This window comes from Alligator sinensis, unplaced genomic scaffold (assembly GCF_000455745.1).
Source record: "Alligator sinensis unplaced genomic scaffold, ASM45574v1 scaffold647_2, whole genome shotgun sequence".
NCBI lineage: Eukaryota > Metazoa > Chordata > Crocodylia > Alligatoridae > Alligator > Alligator sinensis.
In genome coordinates, this window is record NW_005841832.1 from 5,051,653 (window position 1) to 5,068,800 (window position 17,148).

Below are 17,148 nucleotides of genomic sequence, written 5' to 3' on the forward strand. Positions count from 1 at the left end.
GAAGGCATTAACAATTATTTAAAAATTCATAAAATAGTCAACTTTATTCACATATTTTCCAGCTTTTAGTCAACCATGGCAAATGTTCAAAGTTAAAAAAGCACTGAGCAATAACCACATAAGATGAAAACATTTTAAACTATACAGTACTTTATACACAAATTTATACAAAGGAACACTTAAATAATACAACCAGACACAAAAATATACACTTTAGAGAAATAAATTCACATCAGTAATTGTATAAAGCTCTGTTGGGTACTAGGGTCCTGAAAGTTTAGGACTAAAACATTAGCTCTGCAAAACAAAAGTATTAACTGTGACAGTCCTGAAAGGCCACTATATAGTACATTGACATTTTCAAGGCTACCAACTTATTTCACTTTGTATATTCAAGTTTTGAGGTCTTCATGATTATGCTCAGAAACAGTGGTATAATAAACTACTTAGGAAAGCAGGGCTTTAGAACCAATATTAAAAACTTATTGGCTCATAACTTGCTATTTAAATACTCCATATCTGATATATATCGTACTAAAAAATAGAATTAAGAGTAACGCACTTACATAAAAAGAGCTTTCAGCTGTTCAGTAAGCATGCTCATGTAATTTTGTATTAATACAAACTTAAAAATTAAAAAACCTGCCGTACAGTGATTGTAAAATTAAAAAAAAAACCCCACGTTTTCTTACTTGAGTGCATTTACATTAAGGCTTTGAATCACCTGACCCAAGATTTTCCAACATTAAAATTAATGGGTCCACATATATGCTAGTATGTCTCACTGAGACTTAGTATGAAGAGAATTAAAGCTCAACACCTTAAGAAAATGGTGTAGGGACACGTGCTAATACCTTGACTTTATTCCTTATGTCTCTTGAGCTAGGATGTAAAGGTTAATATAATTAACAATATATCAGGGCAAGAGACCAGTGCTTAATATTTTTTTAAAAGCAAATTAATAATTTAATTGTAACATCTTTGGAGAAATTTCCAGTTCCTGTTTGTAGTTCCTACAAGTTTCATGCATAAATTTCTTAAGGTTATCTTAAGAAATCACATGCTTGACGGAATGTAATCTCCAGCGCTGCAGATGGGGGGGGGGGGGGGGAGGCGGGGGGGGTGGGAAGTCTTTTGAGTTTTGCTGTCATACATTTGTGTCTTGCAGTAAAGGTTCTTTGGCCTCACCAGGGGCCTGTGGACTATGTGGATGGCTATGACTGCCACAGTGTTTCTTCCAATTGCTGGATCGTACAGTTAGATTAGTATGTTCAGGAATAAACAAGGCAACAAGGAGAGCTAACAGCACAGAGCATGCTCCAAACAAGAATGGTGGTCCAGGAATGATAGAGTTCTGAAAAGAACACAAAGGAACAGCTAATAAATTCAACATTCACACCAAGTTTATTACATGCTAGGTCCCCATGCTAATTACAGAGAAACCTTTTACAGACAGTTTTTTCACTCTCCTTTCCTCTCAGCAACTGGGCTCTTCCCAACCATCATGTCTTGTGCAGGGAGAAGGGATTTCCCACCCCCTGAGAATAAGGCAGAACACACAGTTGGCATACCCAGTTAAGACTACTGACTTCTTGGCTCTGTTCAAATTGCAGAATTTTTAAACTGTAGAATTTTCCCTTGCCTTCATGAGAAGTGGGCCACAGACTACCTCACTCGGCTCTTTCAAATAATTCTCAAATGGACGTATGTCATCAAGACAGGAAGCTATGAAGACTGAATAGCTGGTAGCATTGGCCTTTCACTCCCTAGTTTACCTTTCCACAGGATTTCTGAAAAAAGGGAAGTATTACACAGCATAATTGCAGCAGCAGTATGAAACTGCATGTTCCTAGTCAATCTTGTTCAGGCAGTTTTACCCTGCTGTAGACAACACTACGAAGTTGCCAAGGTTTCAAGCAAGGACTACTAAGAAGGAGACTACAAAATACAGAAGAGCACAAGATTAATGTGATTTTATATCAAATCCATCCCCCTACAATTCAAACAGCATCAGTTGGATTAAAAGCAAACAACTGGACACAGGGTGTGAACTGCTGTTACAAAACTTAGAGGCTGCGAGTTAAACTGACAGAAGACTACAGAAGTGTCCCACCATCCTTGAAACAACCATTTCAATGTAGGTATACAGTGTCAGTATTTTGACATAAGGCACCATAAGTAATCATTTAGCTGCATAAAAAGAACTATTATCTAGCTGCCTGAGATTGTGCTAGAAAGCCATTTTAAAAGTCCAGATTTGCTTCTCTAGTTCGTTACTCTTCATTCAAGCACTTCCTGATTTCTGTGTGAATACTTCAAGTAGATGGAATAGTAAAGGTCACCCAGGTGAAAGCTTTAGTTAGTTGGGCAAGAGATCATTTTTAACATTTGATTTTTACTATGGTATGGAAATTGATCTATAAAATCGGGCAGCAGTGGATCCAGGACTCTGCTGCACATGGCCTCCGAGTGGCTGGAGTGGGTGCCATCTGTGCCACATGCAGCACTTGTTCTGGCCATATTGGGACCTGCATGGGATGTAGCATGGAGCAGACTGCACATGATGCCCACTCCAGCTGCTCTGGGTCATGGGCTGTGAGCCAGATGAGTTTGACACCTCTGATTAGAGCTAAGCTAGCCAAAATACTACATAATGCCACAAGGGAAACCCCAGCACTGATATGATAAATGAATTAGATAATTTTTTTCCCTTCCAGATTTCTAGGATTTAACCCTTCTGTATTTCTGCTGAATAAGAAATAAAGAGTAGCAATACCTGTTGTGAATGGTGTTGTGTGTCCATATTACCTTCCGGTTTAATATCAGGCACTGGAAGTTCACTCAATTCTACATGGAATATGTAGAATATAAAGCCATAGAGTGCTGGTCCCAAACCATTACACAATCCTCGAATTCCTGTTATCATCCCTTGAACAACACCTGAAAGAAGCAGGATTCCACTAGGTTAACTGTAAAGAATGAAGACAGTTTTAAATGCTTTTTGAAAGGTGTCCAATAGTTAATGACTCTCTTTCCCCTTCACACTGATGCAAGCTACAAGTAACTTCACTGACTGAGTTACACTAGTGAGAGATGAGAAAAATCAGCCATAGTATTATACTGAGTTCTTTGTTCTAATACATACTTAAGACAGGATTTCCTATGCTGCAGTACACCAAATGACTGCCAAATTTGGTGTTTTGGGTTGGCTCTAGTCCCAGCTGGCAGCAGCTCCAGCCCTGGCCTGGGTTGTGGCCAGAGGTGGAGCTGCAGCTGCTCCCCTGCCACTGCATAGCATCCGCCCACCACACTCTCCCTGCTCCCATCACCCTGTGGTCTCCCCATGCTTCTTCCACTGCATGAGCCATCTCTACCAGGCAGCAGCAGTGGCAAACAGCTTTGGCTCAGGGTAGGACCACAGCCAGAACTGCAGCAGCTATGTTCCCTGGGCCAGTACCTGAATCTGAGACAAGGCTCTCCTGCCCCCAACCCCATGTTGAATGGGAAAAGCACCTCATCTTGGATTCAAGTAAATATGGACATTTTTATTCTTAGAAGAGGTAAACTACACTAAATATTTTTCATTTATATTACTATACTGTTGGCAAATTTGTCCTATAAACTAGCAAGAAGGCTACAATTAAGGATAACTTATTTGTAAGGGATGACAAGCAAGACAATATTTCTGGCTTGAAGGATCCTTATTAAAATATTAGGCCCTAAAAACATACCCTGTTGATCAGCATCAGCAGTTCGTGAAACCAGTGCACTTACTGCTGGGAACGTAATACTAGACATGGCTGCAACAGCCCCTGCTGCCCACATCATCCTGGAGAACAAGCGAGAGAATCAGAATGAGCATTTTGGGCAGTGTTCTGCATTCTACTTTGTGTATTACAACAAAATGCAATTGATTTGATCAAGTTAGCACATTCCTATTTTTAAACTAATATATAATATAGGTGTTATAAATTAGTAATATACTTGTATATTGGTGCTATATAATTATTTTATTAAAACACAAAGAATGTAATAATGTAGTTGGAAAATAACCACTCCACTTGAAAGGTATGACACAGGAAATCACTGTTCGTGAAGTTTTTTTGGGGTAAACTTCCTCCCCCAAAAAGAGGATCTTTTAGAGGCTCTCTCAAAGCCACATTAAAGCTAAATATGTATAGTACAAAGCAAATTAACATTTTTAGCTTGCTCTGTTTGATCACTGGTATGGTAGCAAGTGCAAAGGGTACAATCACAGATGTTATAATACCAATACAATAAAGATGTAAGCAGACATCTTAACACGAGTCAATGTATTCCAATACCAGCTACTAGATCATTCAAAAAACTGACTGAGGAACAAGAGGACAAAAGCACACTTGGATGTCTGAAATTACTTAGTTCAATGTTTGGAATCCATATTCTCTCTTAGAAAAAGAGAAGAGAAATATTTTAGGGTGTTTTTATTAAGATTACTGACACAACATTCTTTCAGTCAATCATACTTTGCAATATCAAAGTTCTTGTTTTGGGCATTTTACTGCAAGGATAATTGACTTTGTGAATTGACCTTGACTGACTGCATCTACCATAAATTAATATGTTATGTTAGGTAAAAAAAAGAAAAAAATTCCAGAGTAAGATCCTTCATCTTGGGGAAATCTTGCTGCTGGAAACAGAATGGCTGCTTCAAAGGAAAAACATCATGCCTCTCACTGTCAAAGAGAGACAACACTTTGAATGTGATCATTCACACAAAACAGGCACATAAAACCAGTTTTGTATGAAACAGAAAATAATCTTAAACATGTCAAATATAAGAATTTAAATTTACATACCAGGGCTCTGAGCCAAAGCCATACCATGCCAGTTGTAATATTTGAAATCCTAGACCCAGCAAGATGGTGTTTTTATTTCCAATAGATCGCATAAGTAAACTCAAGACTACTGTCTGATAAGAAAGAAAGTCAACATTTTAATTGTAAGTATCATTACACAGCAACATATGTGAAATATTTAGTAGTTGAAGTCTCTTCTCAAGTTTGATATTAAAAGGCAAAGTAATCAGAAGGGTTGTTGCCTAGCCAGCAATGTGCAACATCTTTTGAGATGGCTAACACCAGGGATGTATAAACCGCCATGTTTTGATTAAGTTTGTTTGCTCAACTAATGAAAATTTAAAGAACAAACAACTCTGAGGCCTTTGGAGAACAGTTGAGGAAGATGGGGGCTAAGGTTTAGGCACTCTGTTAGCATTTACAGTTACTGGGATATAGTCCCAACTCTAACTGAGACTTCCCGTGTGAAGCAAGACAAGTCTCACTTCTCCACATGTGTTAGCTACTCCTCTGTAATATGGTGACACTTCTCCCTTTCAAAGATGCTATGCCAACTGGTTGCCATATGCTTAAATGTTAAGTGATGGAAAAATGAGAAAGTGAAGTAAATTCATCCCTTTTTTATTCTACTCTAGAACTCCCAGTAACAGCTCGATTCCATTTGTAACTGCAGGTACAGGTTCCATCATTAGGTCTTACTTGCTACTATATCAGTAAGAAGTGCAGATGAGTATTCACCTGTGCAATAATGGAGAGAATGCCTAGGACTGCTATAAACGCTGCAACACTTTCAGACGAAAATCCCATTATCTACATTAGAGAAGGAGTAATTTGATCATTAAACCACATGTTAACATGTCACAGAACATTGAAGACAATGGAATGAATAAGGACATAAAAAAGTATCAAGTGAAACGAAAGATGTTATTGGTATTACTTAAAAAAATGTACCTTTGCATCGATCAGGAATATTTTCTATCTACCATTTCTTGTATATATTTAAATCTTATTTAGAACTTGAAAGAAAACTGATCACAGGACAGAGATAGCCTGAAAATTAGTTAACTGGTAAATGAATTATTAAGTTACCCATATCCAGTGCAATGCAAGGGAAGGAGATTCATCTCTGAATAATAACTATGAGGGAACAAAAAGCCATTCTCAAAAGTGAACAAGTTATATTACTCCCATATTGCTAAAATAATATAGCAAATACAAGTAGTCCTTTCTGTCAACCTATCAGATGTTTCTTTAGGGGCAGATTCTCACCTGTCTGAGGTATAAGAAGAAGCTGGAATATTGCCCTGCCTCTGGGAGGTAGGAGAGAAATACTGTTATGCAGATTAGCAGCACTATGGAATCTTGACCCACTTTCTTAAGTGACTACAGACAAGAAAAAAGACAGATGTAAGGTCAGAAACTGAAAACATATTCTCTTCATCATTATTAAAAATATATATCCAAAATCAACACTGAAAGAAGCAAAACAGCTGTTAGTTAAGCTAATTCATGGAACTATCAAAACATTTTCTTCAGCACATTTACCACAGGTTTGCCATTACTTCTGCAAAGCAGCAATGGCAATACCAAACACTTTCTAAATTAGCTAAGGAACTCCTCAAACCCATTTTTAAAATCCTGAATAGCTGAATTAGCATCAATTCCATCCTTGACCCTAAAGCAGCAAAAACCCACATGCACAAGTTCCAAGACATTATTTCTTGAACATCTGAACAGCTTACTGCAAATGGGTCAGCCTGTTCCCATGAAATGGGTGCTCCCCAAGATGCTGGTCTCATCTTCTCTGGCAATGATTCTGGTACAGCAACAAGAATAAAACAAATATCCAACAAAGCTATAGCAGTAGCTAGAACCACTACCAAGCTGTCGCCATAAGTTCGACCAAGGTAAGCACCAATAGCAGGACTGGTAACTAAACTTGCTGCAAAAGTTGCTGAAACCTACAAAAGAAAAGGGTTAGTATGAGAATATGAAATTAAAGTTTTTCACATATATTTACAGCTACTCTCTTTTTTAATTCACTCTTTACAGCTTAAACTTTTCCAAAAACTCAGTCACTGTAATGAGATAGAAAGTCAAAACAAATTTTAAAAAGAGTTACATCATCCTGAAAATTTCAGACATCTGAAGATTCAGAAGAAAACAGTTTTGACTAAGGCAGCAAATTATAACTTTTAATGCTGTCACTGTTGACATAAGGTCAACCAACAAAGTTCACAGGTCTCAAAGGGAGGGAGAGACTCTAAGGATATCGTTTTCTTTTGGGCCAGTAAAGGAAACTGCTTATCTTCTCTATACCTGCAGGATACTTGGCACTCTCCATCAAATATTTGATATTATACAAGGACATGTTAATAAACTTATGGCAGAAATTTATTACCCCCTGTGTGCCCAGCCTATTACCCCTGCAGTGTGGACATGCAAATGTACTTATGTATATTGAACACGCAGAGTGGGCTATGTGTGGGTTCAGCAACTATTTGGCTGTACACATGCACACACCAGTGTAAGTCCTGGAAAAAGATGGGGTGCACCATTCTGGGTTTTAACTGGAAGTGGGAGACATAGATCCTACGTCGCATCCCCAAGAGGGAATCTGAATCTGCATTTCTCACTTCCCAATACACTGCTCTAACCACCACACCACAGGTTAGGCAGTATCTAGCCTCTTCTCGGGCACTCCATTTGAAGCTGAGCCACTGTACTTTGCATTTAATGGTCGTTAGATAAAATGGATGGAAAATACTTCTGTCCCATTTAGAGCAGAGGTCCAGGCTAGAACACAGGACCTGCTCCCTTCCAGATCAGCTTCCACCTCATTGAGCCACATATCCACTGGCTTGCTCTGGTCCTTGAGGTCCTGTGTATCTCTCCCTCTGGGATGCCTGGGCAGCAAGTTATTTAAAAAAAAAAAAAAAAAAACAGGGCTAGAAAAGGGCCGGTATAAATGTCTAACTGCCTGTGGCATAATGGTTAGAGCACAGGGAAGTTAGATTTAGTTTCAAACCAACCCGGGGGAAGGATAGCCTAGACCCAAGGTATCCTACTTCTTGAGCAATACCCTAACCACTCAGCTACTGGGGTTAAACATGCAAGGATGCTCCACCTCTGGCATCAAACACCTGCTAGACACAGGTTTTTGCCTAGCTACAGTTTCATGACCTATGTGCATGCACTGGGCATATGTATGTAGCTGAAGACCTGCCTGACCATACAGGTGCATGCTTATATGCTCATGGCCAGAGTAATAGAATTGAAAACCATGCGTAAGTGCCAAAGAGACACTTATGCACCTGGAAAACTGCCATTTAGGTAAACAAAGGGAAACAGAAATCCACCCACAGGGTGCAGTTCAGCTCTTGCTTCTTCAATGCAAACAACATTACCGGAACTTCAGAAACAGTTTCAGTTGGCTTAATGTTTGTGCAGTGTGCTCCCTTACAACTTGAGAATAAACTTACTGATCACAGAACAGAGAACAGAAAATGGTGAAAACCTCATAATCCAGCCAGAACTTAACCCTGATATGAACAGGCAAAAAAGAGATTATTTACTTCCCATGTTCCTTATGTGTTGACCCTCCCTGTCAAGACAGACAACTGTGAAAAGGCATTTAATGATATGAGTGCCTGTTCAGCAAAATCAAGACAGGGACTATCAGAGACCGAGAAATCTACCAGGTCTAGATTCTAACTAGTGACTTGCAAGTGGATGGATCTCGTTTCATATTCCCAGTCCTATGAAACATCATAGTCAGCACCCTCTTGGATATTTTTTTAAAATTTCATAAGACAGTTTATCAGAGCTAAATAATGCAAATCTAAACTGTTTAGTTTCTAACTTCTCAACTAGCACTTCACCAGATTGAGACTCATCTGAATCAGTATTTTCTGAAAGACAAAAAAACAAAGTCCTCTAGGACTGTACCTCCCAAACTGGTTTCTGCATTAACACTCTATTATATTCCCCTTTATGCTAGTGCCCATAATGTACCAGGAACTTTCAACCTATTAAAGAAGGTGTTAGCCCCATACCAGCAACCTCAATTCAAGTTAATATTGATAAACAGAAGAAAGGGAAAGGGAATAACAGGGAGATTTTTTTCTTTGTTCAAATTACATGACCAGAATGTATAGCTGACAGAGACCACAGAAAGTGAAGGCTTGGGAAAGAAGACTCTGCCATGGCCATACTAAACCTAAGCTGCTAACAGGATATGCAAGAGGCAATACAGAATGGGACAGAAGAACCAGGTTTCTCAGTCTGCCAAAACAGTTAAGTTTAAAATGGGAAAGAGACCACTGTTGAAAAGTTAGTTTCCTACTGTAGTAAAATAAAGCTTTATTAACAGAACTCGTTTAGTTACTGATTCTTAAGAGGCTCAAAGGTTCAAGATAAAGGATTACATACATACCAGTCCATAAGCCATACTTCTTTCATGTTCTTGGGTTATATCTGCTACATACGCAAACACCACTGAAAAAGTCACTGCAAAAACCCCAGAAACAGAGATAACAGCAAAGTACCACCTAGGAACACAAAGGGATTGAGAAGATTAATATAGAACAAACAGTGGTTCACAAATTCTATATGCACTTCCAAACAGACTGAAATATCTATGGTTCCTGACAAGCAGTTTAAGCTGCACATAACCTCACAAAAATACTTTCGGACTGGTTATGCTGCTCTCTCCTAAGTGAGCTGAATGCAAAATTAAATAGCACAACATGTCAGTTTACCAAGAAACATCAGGGATCAAGGTCCAGGATCTGCAGTTATTTAGACATCTAGCTGAGTGCGAGAGAAATGCTAAAATAGGACAGTTTGCAACAGATCTCAAATTTAGCTTCTGCTCTGGCTCCAGCAAATGATAACTACTTCACTTCACAGGTTACTTAGAACCATATAAACAGTTAAAACGATCTACTACAGAGGGGAAGTAATCAAAAAGTAGAGACCATTTAAAATCAGACCATCAAATTCCAGTGCAAATTGAAAGCCTCAGATACAATACAAACAAGCCTGACTCTCAGCCTTGCATCACAACTCCTAAAACAATTCCAAACCAAACAGTGCCTGTACAATTCTCCCAAAAGGTAAGTATTAACCAAGTGCAGCCAGAAAACGCTAAACAAAAAACCATAAAGTAACTAAATAAACTACTAACCATGGACTGATCTTCATTAGTGGTATCGGTGCACAAGTGAAAAAAACTGTTAGCAGCAAGAAGGACTTTCGTCCCCAAACATCAGAAAGAGCACCTATCAGAGGGGCACTGAGAAATGACAACAAGCCCTGAAAAATAAAATATGCTCATTAACAAAAAAGCAATGAAAAGTGTGACAGATGGAATAATTAATTACCAAGTAACTGATTTTAATATATATTTATTAAAATGTTTAATTTTTATTAAGCTAACTGCAAATGATCTCACTTGCAAACATACTTAATCCTCTGTTCTATGCAAGTGTTACCTGGAATTTGAATTTTAGTTTTACTATCACAGAGTAACTCAAAACTCAAGATCAAAGCCAGCTCTGTGATTTTTTTTCTGAGAAAAAATGCATTTTTCCTTTATATGTGCCATGTTTACAAAATATACTATTTTCCAAAATACTGGCAAGATAAGGTCTGTCTATCGAATTAAAAAAGTGGGTACCAAAGTTTGTGTGTTTTGATTCAAATCAATTGTATAATCTTGGCCTAATCAACTAGCCTCATTAGTCTTTGGTCAACCCAAGTGAAAGATTTAGGCAAAACAAGAGTTTACTGAAAACCAAATGCTGCTATCTGAGCTCTCCCATGCAAAAATTTATCCTCATATTTTAAAATCACAGCTTGAAAGCTGGTTTCAGAAGGTTCTAATTATTCCACTCTTCCAACAGCCATTGTGTTTCCCTCATTAGTTTAAATGATCTTAAATTCTATTCTGAATTGAATTTATCCTACCTTTACACCCTGGATTAGGCCATTCATCAGAAAAGTATGCTTTGGGAAAGTTTCGTGCAAAACCTATGAAAGGATTATGAACAGTATATTGTTACGCATATTTCATAATACTAAATATTTAAAGACACACATGCTATGTATTATGCATACTAAACATAAGATTGTATACCAAAACCACCCAGTACAAATGCTAGAATATCCACTATAAAGTTAATAAAGTTCAACTGTAAAGTATCATTATTAAAACTTTCCTACACAGCAACAAAATAGTCCAAATTTGCTGTAGGTAACATTAAAGTTGTCATCCATGGTGTAAGTCAAGCTACATCAAATATTTTCCTAAACAATAACTGGTGTATTTTTCTACTTTTTGCCATAAGGACAGCCAAAATTGCTTTAATTTGACAAAAGTATTATAAATACAACGAAGGCAGAATGCTGTTGAACATTTTCCAAAAGGTAGAAATCCTCCATCAATTAGAACCACTTCGCCCTATGGTAATGCATACATTACCTTCTTCAGGTCTGGTTTTCCTTAAAGAACATGACCATTATAGCATGGAATACTGAAACAGAAAACAGCTACCACAGCAAGATACTGGATAGCAGATATATGAACTACACAGCTGGTTTGAAAACTTCTTAAAACACATTAACGGTCCGTCAACACATGCAAGCACGTGTGCTTGCAGCGGCTAAAACAGAAGTGGTGCAAATTTGAGTTGGGGCTTTTTGCCTCAGTGCACGTGCCCAGACATGCACTTTGGCGTCGGGCAAATTGTGCCACTTGAGACAAAATAACTCTGCCCAGCTTCTCCCGGATCTGTAGTCAGGAGGAGCTAGAGTTTGGGGCCAGCACCTGTGCTGGGCCCAGCAGTAAAAAAACCTGCCCTGTGCTGGCCCCAGCAATATAAAAACCTTCCCTAGCAAGTAACTCAGTGATACTCCTTCTCAGGAGCTTCTGGGGCCTGGTCACTTGATATCTAGGGACACTACCCCTTGTGCCAGCTGAACTGCTGCAGCAGCATCCCAAATCCATTTTTTAAAATGCCCCCAAATCCATGTTGGTCCACAATTAGAACAAAAGACCACTATACACACACACACCCCCTACACGCACGCATGCGCACACACACATACGTGTGTATGCACGCACACGTACACAGACACGTACGCACTCACGTACACAGAGGGATCAGTTAGGCAATGCTTTATTAATATATTTACAATATTAAAACAATTTGGAAGCCTACCAGTATCTCTATCATAATAAAATAAATTCTAAATACCTATGTGTGTTGATGTGTGCTTTTGGTTTTCTTTTCACATGATGGGTGTGTGATGGGGGGATGTGGGGTTTGCAGGAGGGGGGTGGGAAGAGGTGTGGGGGAATGTGGGTGGGTGTGGAAGGGTGCAGGTAGGTGTGTGGCTAGTTGTGGGGTGACTGTGGGTGTGGAGGGACCTTGTAGGGGGACTGCTCAGGAGGGGTGTGTCCCCTGGCCACCACAAGGTGCAGCCCCCCCCCAGCACATGGACTGCCCTCCCTGCAGGGCCCCAGCTCCACCCTGGAGGGCCACAGCACCTCCCCCAGGATCCTAGGCACCCTGCAAGGCCACAGCCCCCTCTCCCCATCCCAGAGGATCCCAGGTACCCTGCAGGGCCACAGACCCCCCACACAAGGCCCACAACTTATCCCCGGCAGCAGCAGTGGGAGTGGGGCACTCAGAGCCCACTGCTGTCAGCCCCCGCCCCCCTACGGCGCAGCCCCGGGGTGCTCAGAGCCAGCACTGCCTGAGCTGCTCATCAGGGGCTGGCACCACTCACGGGGACTGCATATTGCACTGAGCCGGGCCCTGAGGTGGCTTGCACAGCCAGGCTGGGCTGGTTCCAAGGCGAGAGGACCCGGTGCAGCACGCAGAGACAGCGCACCGAGCCAAGCCGGGCCCTGCTGGCACTGCCAGGCCAGGCCAGTTCCATGACGGCAGGACGCAGCTCAGCGTGACACATGGTCCCGGCGTGCTGCTCTGGGTCCTGCTGCCATGGAACCAGCCCAGCCTGGCAGCATGAGCTGCCCCAGTGCCAGCAGGACCTGGCTTGGCTCAGCGCCATCCCTGCGCCAGGTCCTGCCTCCAGTGGCAGTGCTGCTTGCCCCACAAGGCCTGCGGGGAGGAGGCGCATGACAGGACCTGCCTGGCGCGGCTTGTTTGCACCCAAGTGGGATGCACGGCTCCGGGAGACATGGCTCTTGTGCAGACGCATACTAGCTGCGCAGCCAGGGCTGGATCGGGTTGGGTCAGACCAGCAGGACACGTTTTCCATAAGGCTCAGGCACGCTTGAGCCTCATGGAAAAAGCATCTGCTGGCCCAATCTGGCCCAGGCTGCGCAGCTAGCATGCGTTTGCACAGGAGTTGCGCCTCCCAGAGTCGCACATCTCTCTCCAGTGCAAAGCCAGGCTAGCGAGCCACGCTGGACTGGGCCAGGTCAGGTTCCACCGTGTGCTGCTGCAGGGGCTGGCCCTGCAGGGCCAGGTGTGTGGCAGCCCCCGCTTGAGCCCCTCCATGTACCCACCCACTGGGACATTCCCCCCACTGCTCCCCACACTCCCCTAACATCCCCTGCCACTCCCCATAGCTAACAATCCCCCCCACTCGCAACATCCCCCCCTCACTCCTCATAGCCCCCGACAGCCCCCCGCTGTTCCCAGCACCCCCCCATACCAATAACACCCCCCACCCCATGTCCCTAACTTAACTTTTGTCAGTGCCAGGGGCAGGAGGACAACCACAGACACGCTCTGCCCAGAAACCAAAGCATCTCTCCTGGAGGACCAACTCCTCCGTTGCCTCCAGGCACAGTCTGGGACATTGCCTTGCCTCGCTGTTTTGCAGCGCAGTTTTTTTTGACCCCTAGATATCCAGGGGGCTAATTTTGCCCCTGCATTGCAAATATGCAGTGCGGGGAACATTTTTTTGTTCCCGCATGTGTGTCTTGCAGCATCTCAAAGGGGTTTGAGACACTGCAAGATGCACGTGTGCACTCGTCTGGACGTGCCCTAAGAGGGTATCTACATTCCCAGGCATTATTACTGTGACTGAAGCTTGTGGACACTTGCATTAGCTGGGGCCAATTAGCACAGCCAGAGCATCACAGAGCTCAGCACAGGTCAGCTACCCAAGTATTTACTTAGCTTCTTGGGTGGGTTTTGCAACCCAGACTGATCTCCACATTACCATGGCTGCAGTGCTATCAATACCTGGGTTAGCTGTTTAAGGCCAGCTCAAGTACACTGACAGGAACTTCAGAGACAAATTGTAACAATCTTAAAAATGATGATTTACCTGCTACTTCATTTAGTCCTATAAAACTAAGCACCTAAAACAAAACTATTGCTACAAAGTATGGCTTATGTAAAACCCTGATGAGAGACAGAACTTTAGTTAAGACTATCTAGTTACAAACTATATCTGTAAAGCAAACTAATTTCTACCCTTGATGCAAGTCTTAAGGCATTAGCTTCCTTCTCTCAGCCTCAGTACATCACAGTCAATTTTCCCAAGATGTTAGGAATATTTCCAGAATGAGTTAGCAGTCTTTAGAATATGTGACTAAACTGAGGCATATAACAAGAGACTGAAATTTAGTGCTTTTCTGTTGCAACCATGTCTGTTTTGATTAATCATCCCATTTGTTCCATCTTATAAAAGTCAGCTCTTCATGTACTATTACTGAATGTTCAGGTCTGAAAAAGTTCAAAAGCTCATGTTTATGAATGTACAGCACTTCCAAACAGTATCACGAAGATGCATACTACTAGTTTGACAGTGGGGCAGATTGAAAACTATGAACTGCTTCAAAGAATTGCATCAGTGAACAATATAGCAACAGAACACACAAGTTGAAATCTTAAAGATGAAACTGAAGCTAATAATCATAGTTAAGCTGAAAAAAAAAAAAAAATCAGCATAATAGCATTCATCAATACTGAAAGCTTGACCACAGTGAAGTTTGATAAACAAGCTTTTGCCATCCTCTTTGTTCCATACCTTTCATCTGAAATGCTTCAAAAACCATGAAGCACTTTTTATACCATAGTTCAGAAGAGCCAATTTTTTGTTGCTACTAGTCACAATGACAGAAAATGCATTAATTCAAAATATCTGTAAAAATAATACATAACTGCAATTTTAAAAAGAGGACACAAAATCCAACATCTAACATCTTTCTTTAAATGCAAGTCCAGTCCTTTCTCTTACAACTTATGATAACCGTGGAAAGAGCAACAAGTAGAGCTATTTTTCAAAAGACTTTTAAATACTATTTTAAGAAGGGAACATCTTAAATGACCAATTAACTCCCCCCTCCCCAATCTTGGGTTTTAAATGATAATTTGCAGATGTTTACTAGTTAAATTAACTGAAAGTAATTTTTTTTTTGTAATTTTTGGCCAGGAAGGATCAGATTTTACCTCACCTGTTTTCATCTTTGATGAAACTGCATTTTACTCCATGGATTCCACAGCAACTAAGATTTTGTGGTCACAGGATTATAGAAAACATTTACCTGGTAATATATGCAAGACTCTCCATCACTTAACAAGGTGGTTGCAAACTTTTAATTTTAGTGCTGAGATTAAACATTTTTGTAAAAACAAATTTACTGGAATGGCACACTACAAAAGAGGAAGCATTTTATGATGAATCAGTAAGCGTGTATGACTAGACTGAACCAACTACTATTGCAATACTTGAAGTACTGACAAAATTTCAAAATGTGTCCTTCTACCGTAAGCTGGTCCTGATATCAAATTCTTAAGTCTTAGTTTTAAGCAAAAAACAAAACAAACACCCCCAACAGAGGACGACAGGCTTTTACAGGCTTTCATAGAAACATGCGACTGCTAACACGCTCTATGTTAGATCTGTCAGCCCCTATAAATTCTTCCCTCTTTTGCCACATTTTGCCATGGTGACCTCTGGCTCCTTTACATACTCACCTCTCTGCCCTACTGCAGTGTATTAAAAATAAATTCAAAACAATGAAACCTTGTAAAATCCAGGTTTGCCTGCTAACTTTTAAACTTTTCATTCACTTGGCTGCTATATTCAGGTTCTAGCTTTGCCTAATTTTGGCTTTGATTCTGCCAACATTAGAATGTTGGCTGGAATACTGGACGTGCTTGCACGGCAGCAAAACTGAAATTGAGAACTCTCAGCTTTTCAAAGCCTTCTCTCTACTTGTTTTACTGGTATAACAGGACAAAATCTAAATACCACCACTAAGGAAAAAAAAATCCAACCACCGCCACCAATGGAAAAAAAACAACAAACCAAAGGCTGTTTTTTCTGGTTCAGCTGGTATAACTATAGATGTGCAAGGATTTTTGCTGGCAAACCCATGCTGTTAAAAACCACACACACACACACACACACACACACACACACACACACACCCTCTCTCTCTCTCTCTCTCTCTCTCTCTCTCTCTCTCTCTCTTACTAGCCTTGGTATATCAACAAAACTCAAGTTTAGGCCTGATATTATCTCTAAGTCACCATGAAAATTTATGGCATGTTAACAGAAGCAGAAGTCTACTATCACTATAATACAGGTTTCACTTTAGCTTTGCTGACACCAAACTATTTCAAAGAAATGGTTATGGCATGCCACTGGATTGCAGCATAACTGAAGAGTTTCACCAACAGTGGAATGCTGCTTACCAAATCTGCTTTGCCACCACCTTGGTAATTGCCAAAAGTAGGAAAGGCATTCAATAAAAAAAGCACGTTTTGCATTATTTTTAAAGACTGTCCATATCACAGATTCCGAAGGCCTAAATCGGATATTAAAATTCAGGTGGAAAGGTGGTTAGCACTGTTAGTTTGAACTGAGGCAGAAGGTAAAGCAAGGTAGCACCTTAGGGCACATCCAGACAAGCACACACGTGCCTCTTGCAGCATCTCAAACCCCTCTGAGACACTGCAAGAGGCACGTGCGGGAACAAAAAAAAAGTTCCCTGCATTGCAAATTTGCAGTGCGGGGGCAAAATTAGACCCTGTGGTAAAAAAAAAAAAAAAGCAGAGGAATAAAGCGGGGCAGGGCACAGTTCCAGACTGTGCCAAGGCAACCAGAGGCTGGGTCCTCCACACAGACACTCTGGTAGCCAGCCAGAGCATCTCTATGGTTGGACCTCACCCCAGTGCTGAAGCATGCTGCCTACCCATGCAGGGCAGGCAGCAGTGCAAGCTGCAAGGACCTGGACCCAGGCTCCTATAGTTCAGAAGGAGGTAGGGGGGCTGGAGGAGGGGGGTGGGGACCAAGGAGGGACCTTGTCGGCCTGGCC

At 41.1% G+C, this 17,148-nt stretch overlaps 1 protein-coding gene across 2 annotated transcripts in view; it reads right to left on the reverse strand.

Moving 5' to 3' along the window:
- Positions 1-3: 3 nt before the first annotated feature.
- The window catches only part of MFSD14A (major facilitator superfamily domain containing 14A), a 20,110-nt gene continuing 2,965 nt past the window's right edge, over positions 4-17,148 (reverse strand). Inside the window, exons 2-12 of one of the 2 annotated variants that reach the window (XR_003092711.1) lie at positions 10,809-10,871; positions 10,027-10,154; positions 9,274-9,388; positions 6,581-6,799; positions 6,108-6,221; positions 5,577-5,648; positions 4,839-4,951; positions 3,732-3,829; positions 2,777-2,940; positions 1,572-1,790; positions 1,231-1,354 (exon numbers count right to left, since the gene is read on the reverse strand). Coding sequence is in view for 1 of the 2 variants with exons in the window: in XM_025197331.1 (XP_025053116.1) it covers positions 1,148-1,354; positions 2,777-2,940; positions 3,732-3,829; positions 4,839-4,951; positions 5,577-5,648; positions 6,108-6,221; positions 6,581-6,799; positions 9,274-9,388; positions 10,027-10,154; positions 10,809-10,871 (1,293 nt within the window). In the remaining variant the exon portion in view is untranslated. Of the gene's footprint in view, positions 1,355-1,571; positions 1,791-2,776; positions 2,941-3,731; positions 3,830-4,838; positions 4,952-5,576; positions 5,649-6,107; positions 6,222-6,580; positions 6,800-9,273; positions 9,389-10,026; positions 10,155-10,808; positions 10,872-17,148 lie in introns of both variants that reach the window. The other variant, XM_025197331.1, reaches the window with a different exon arrangement.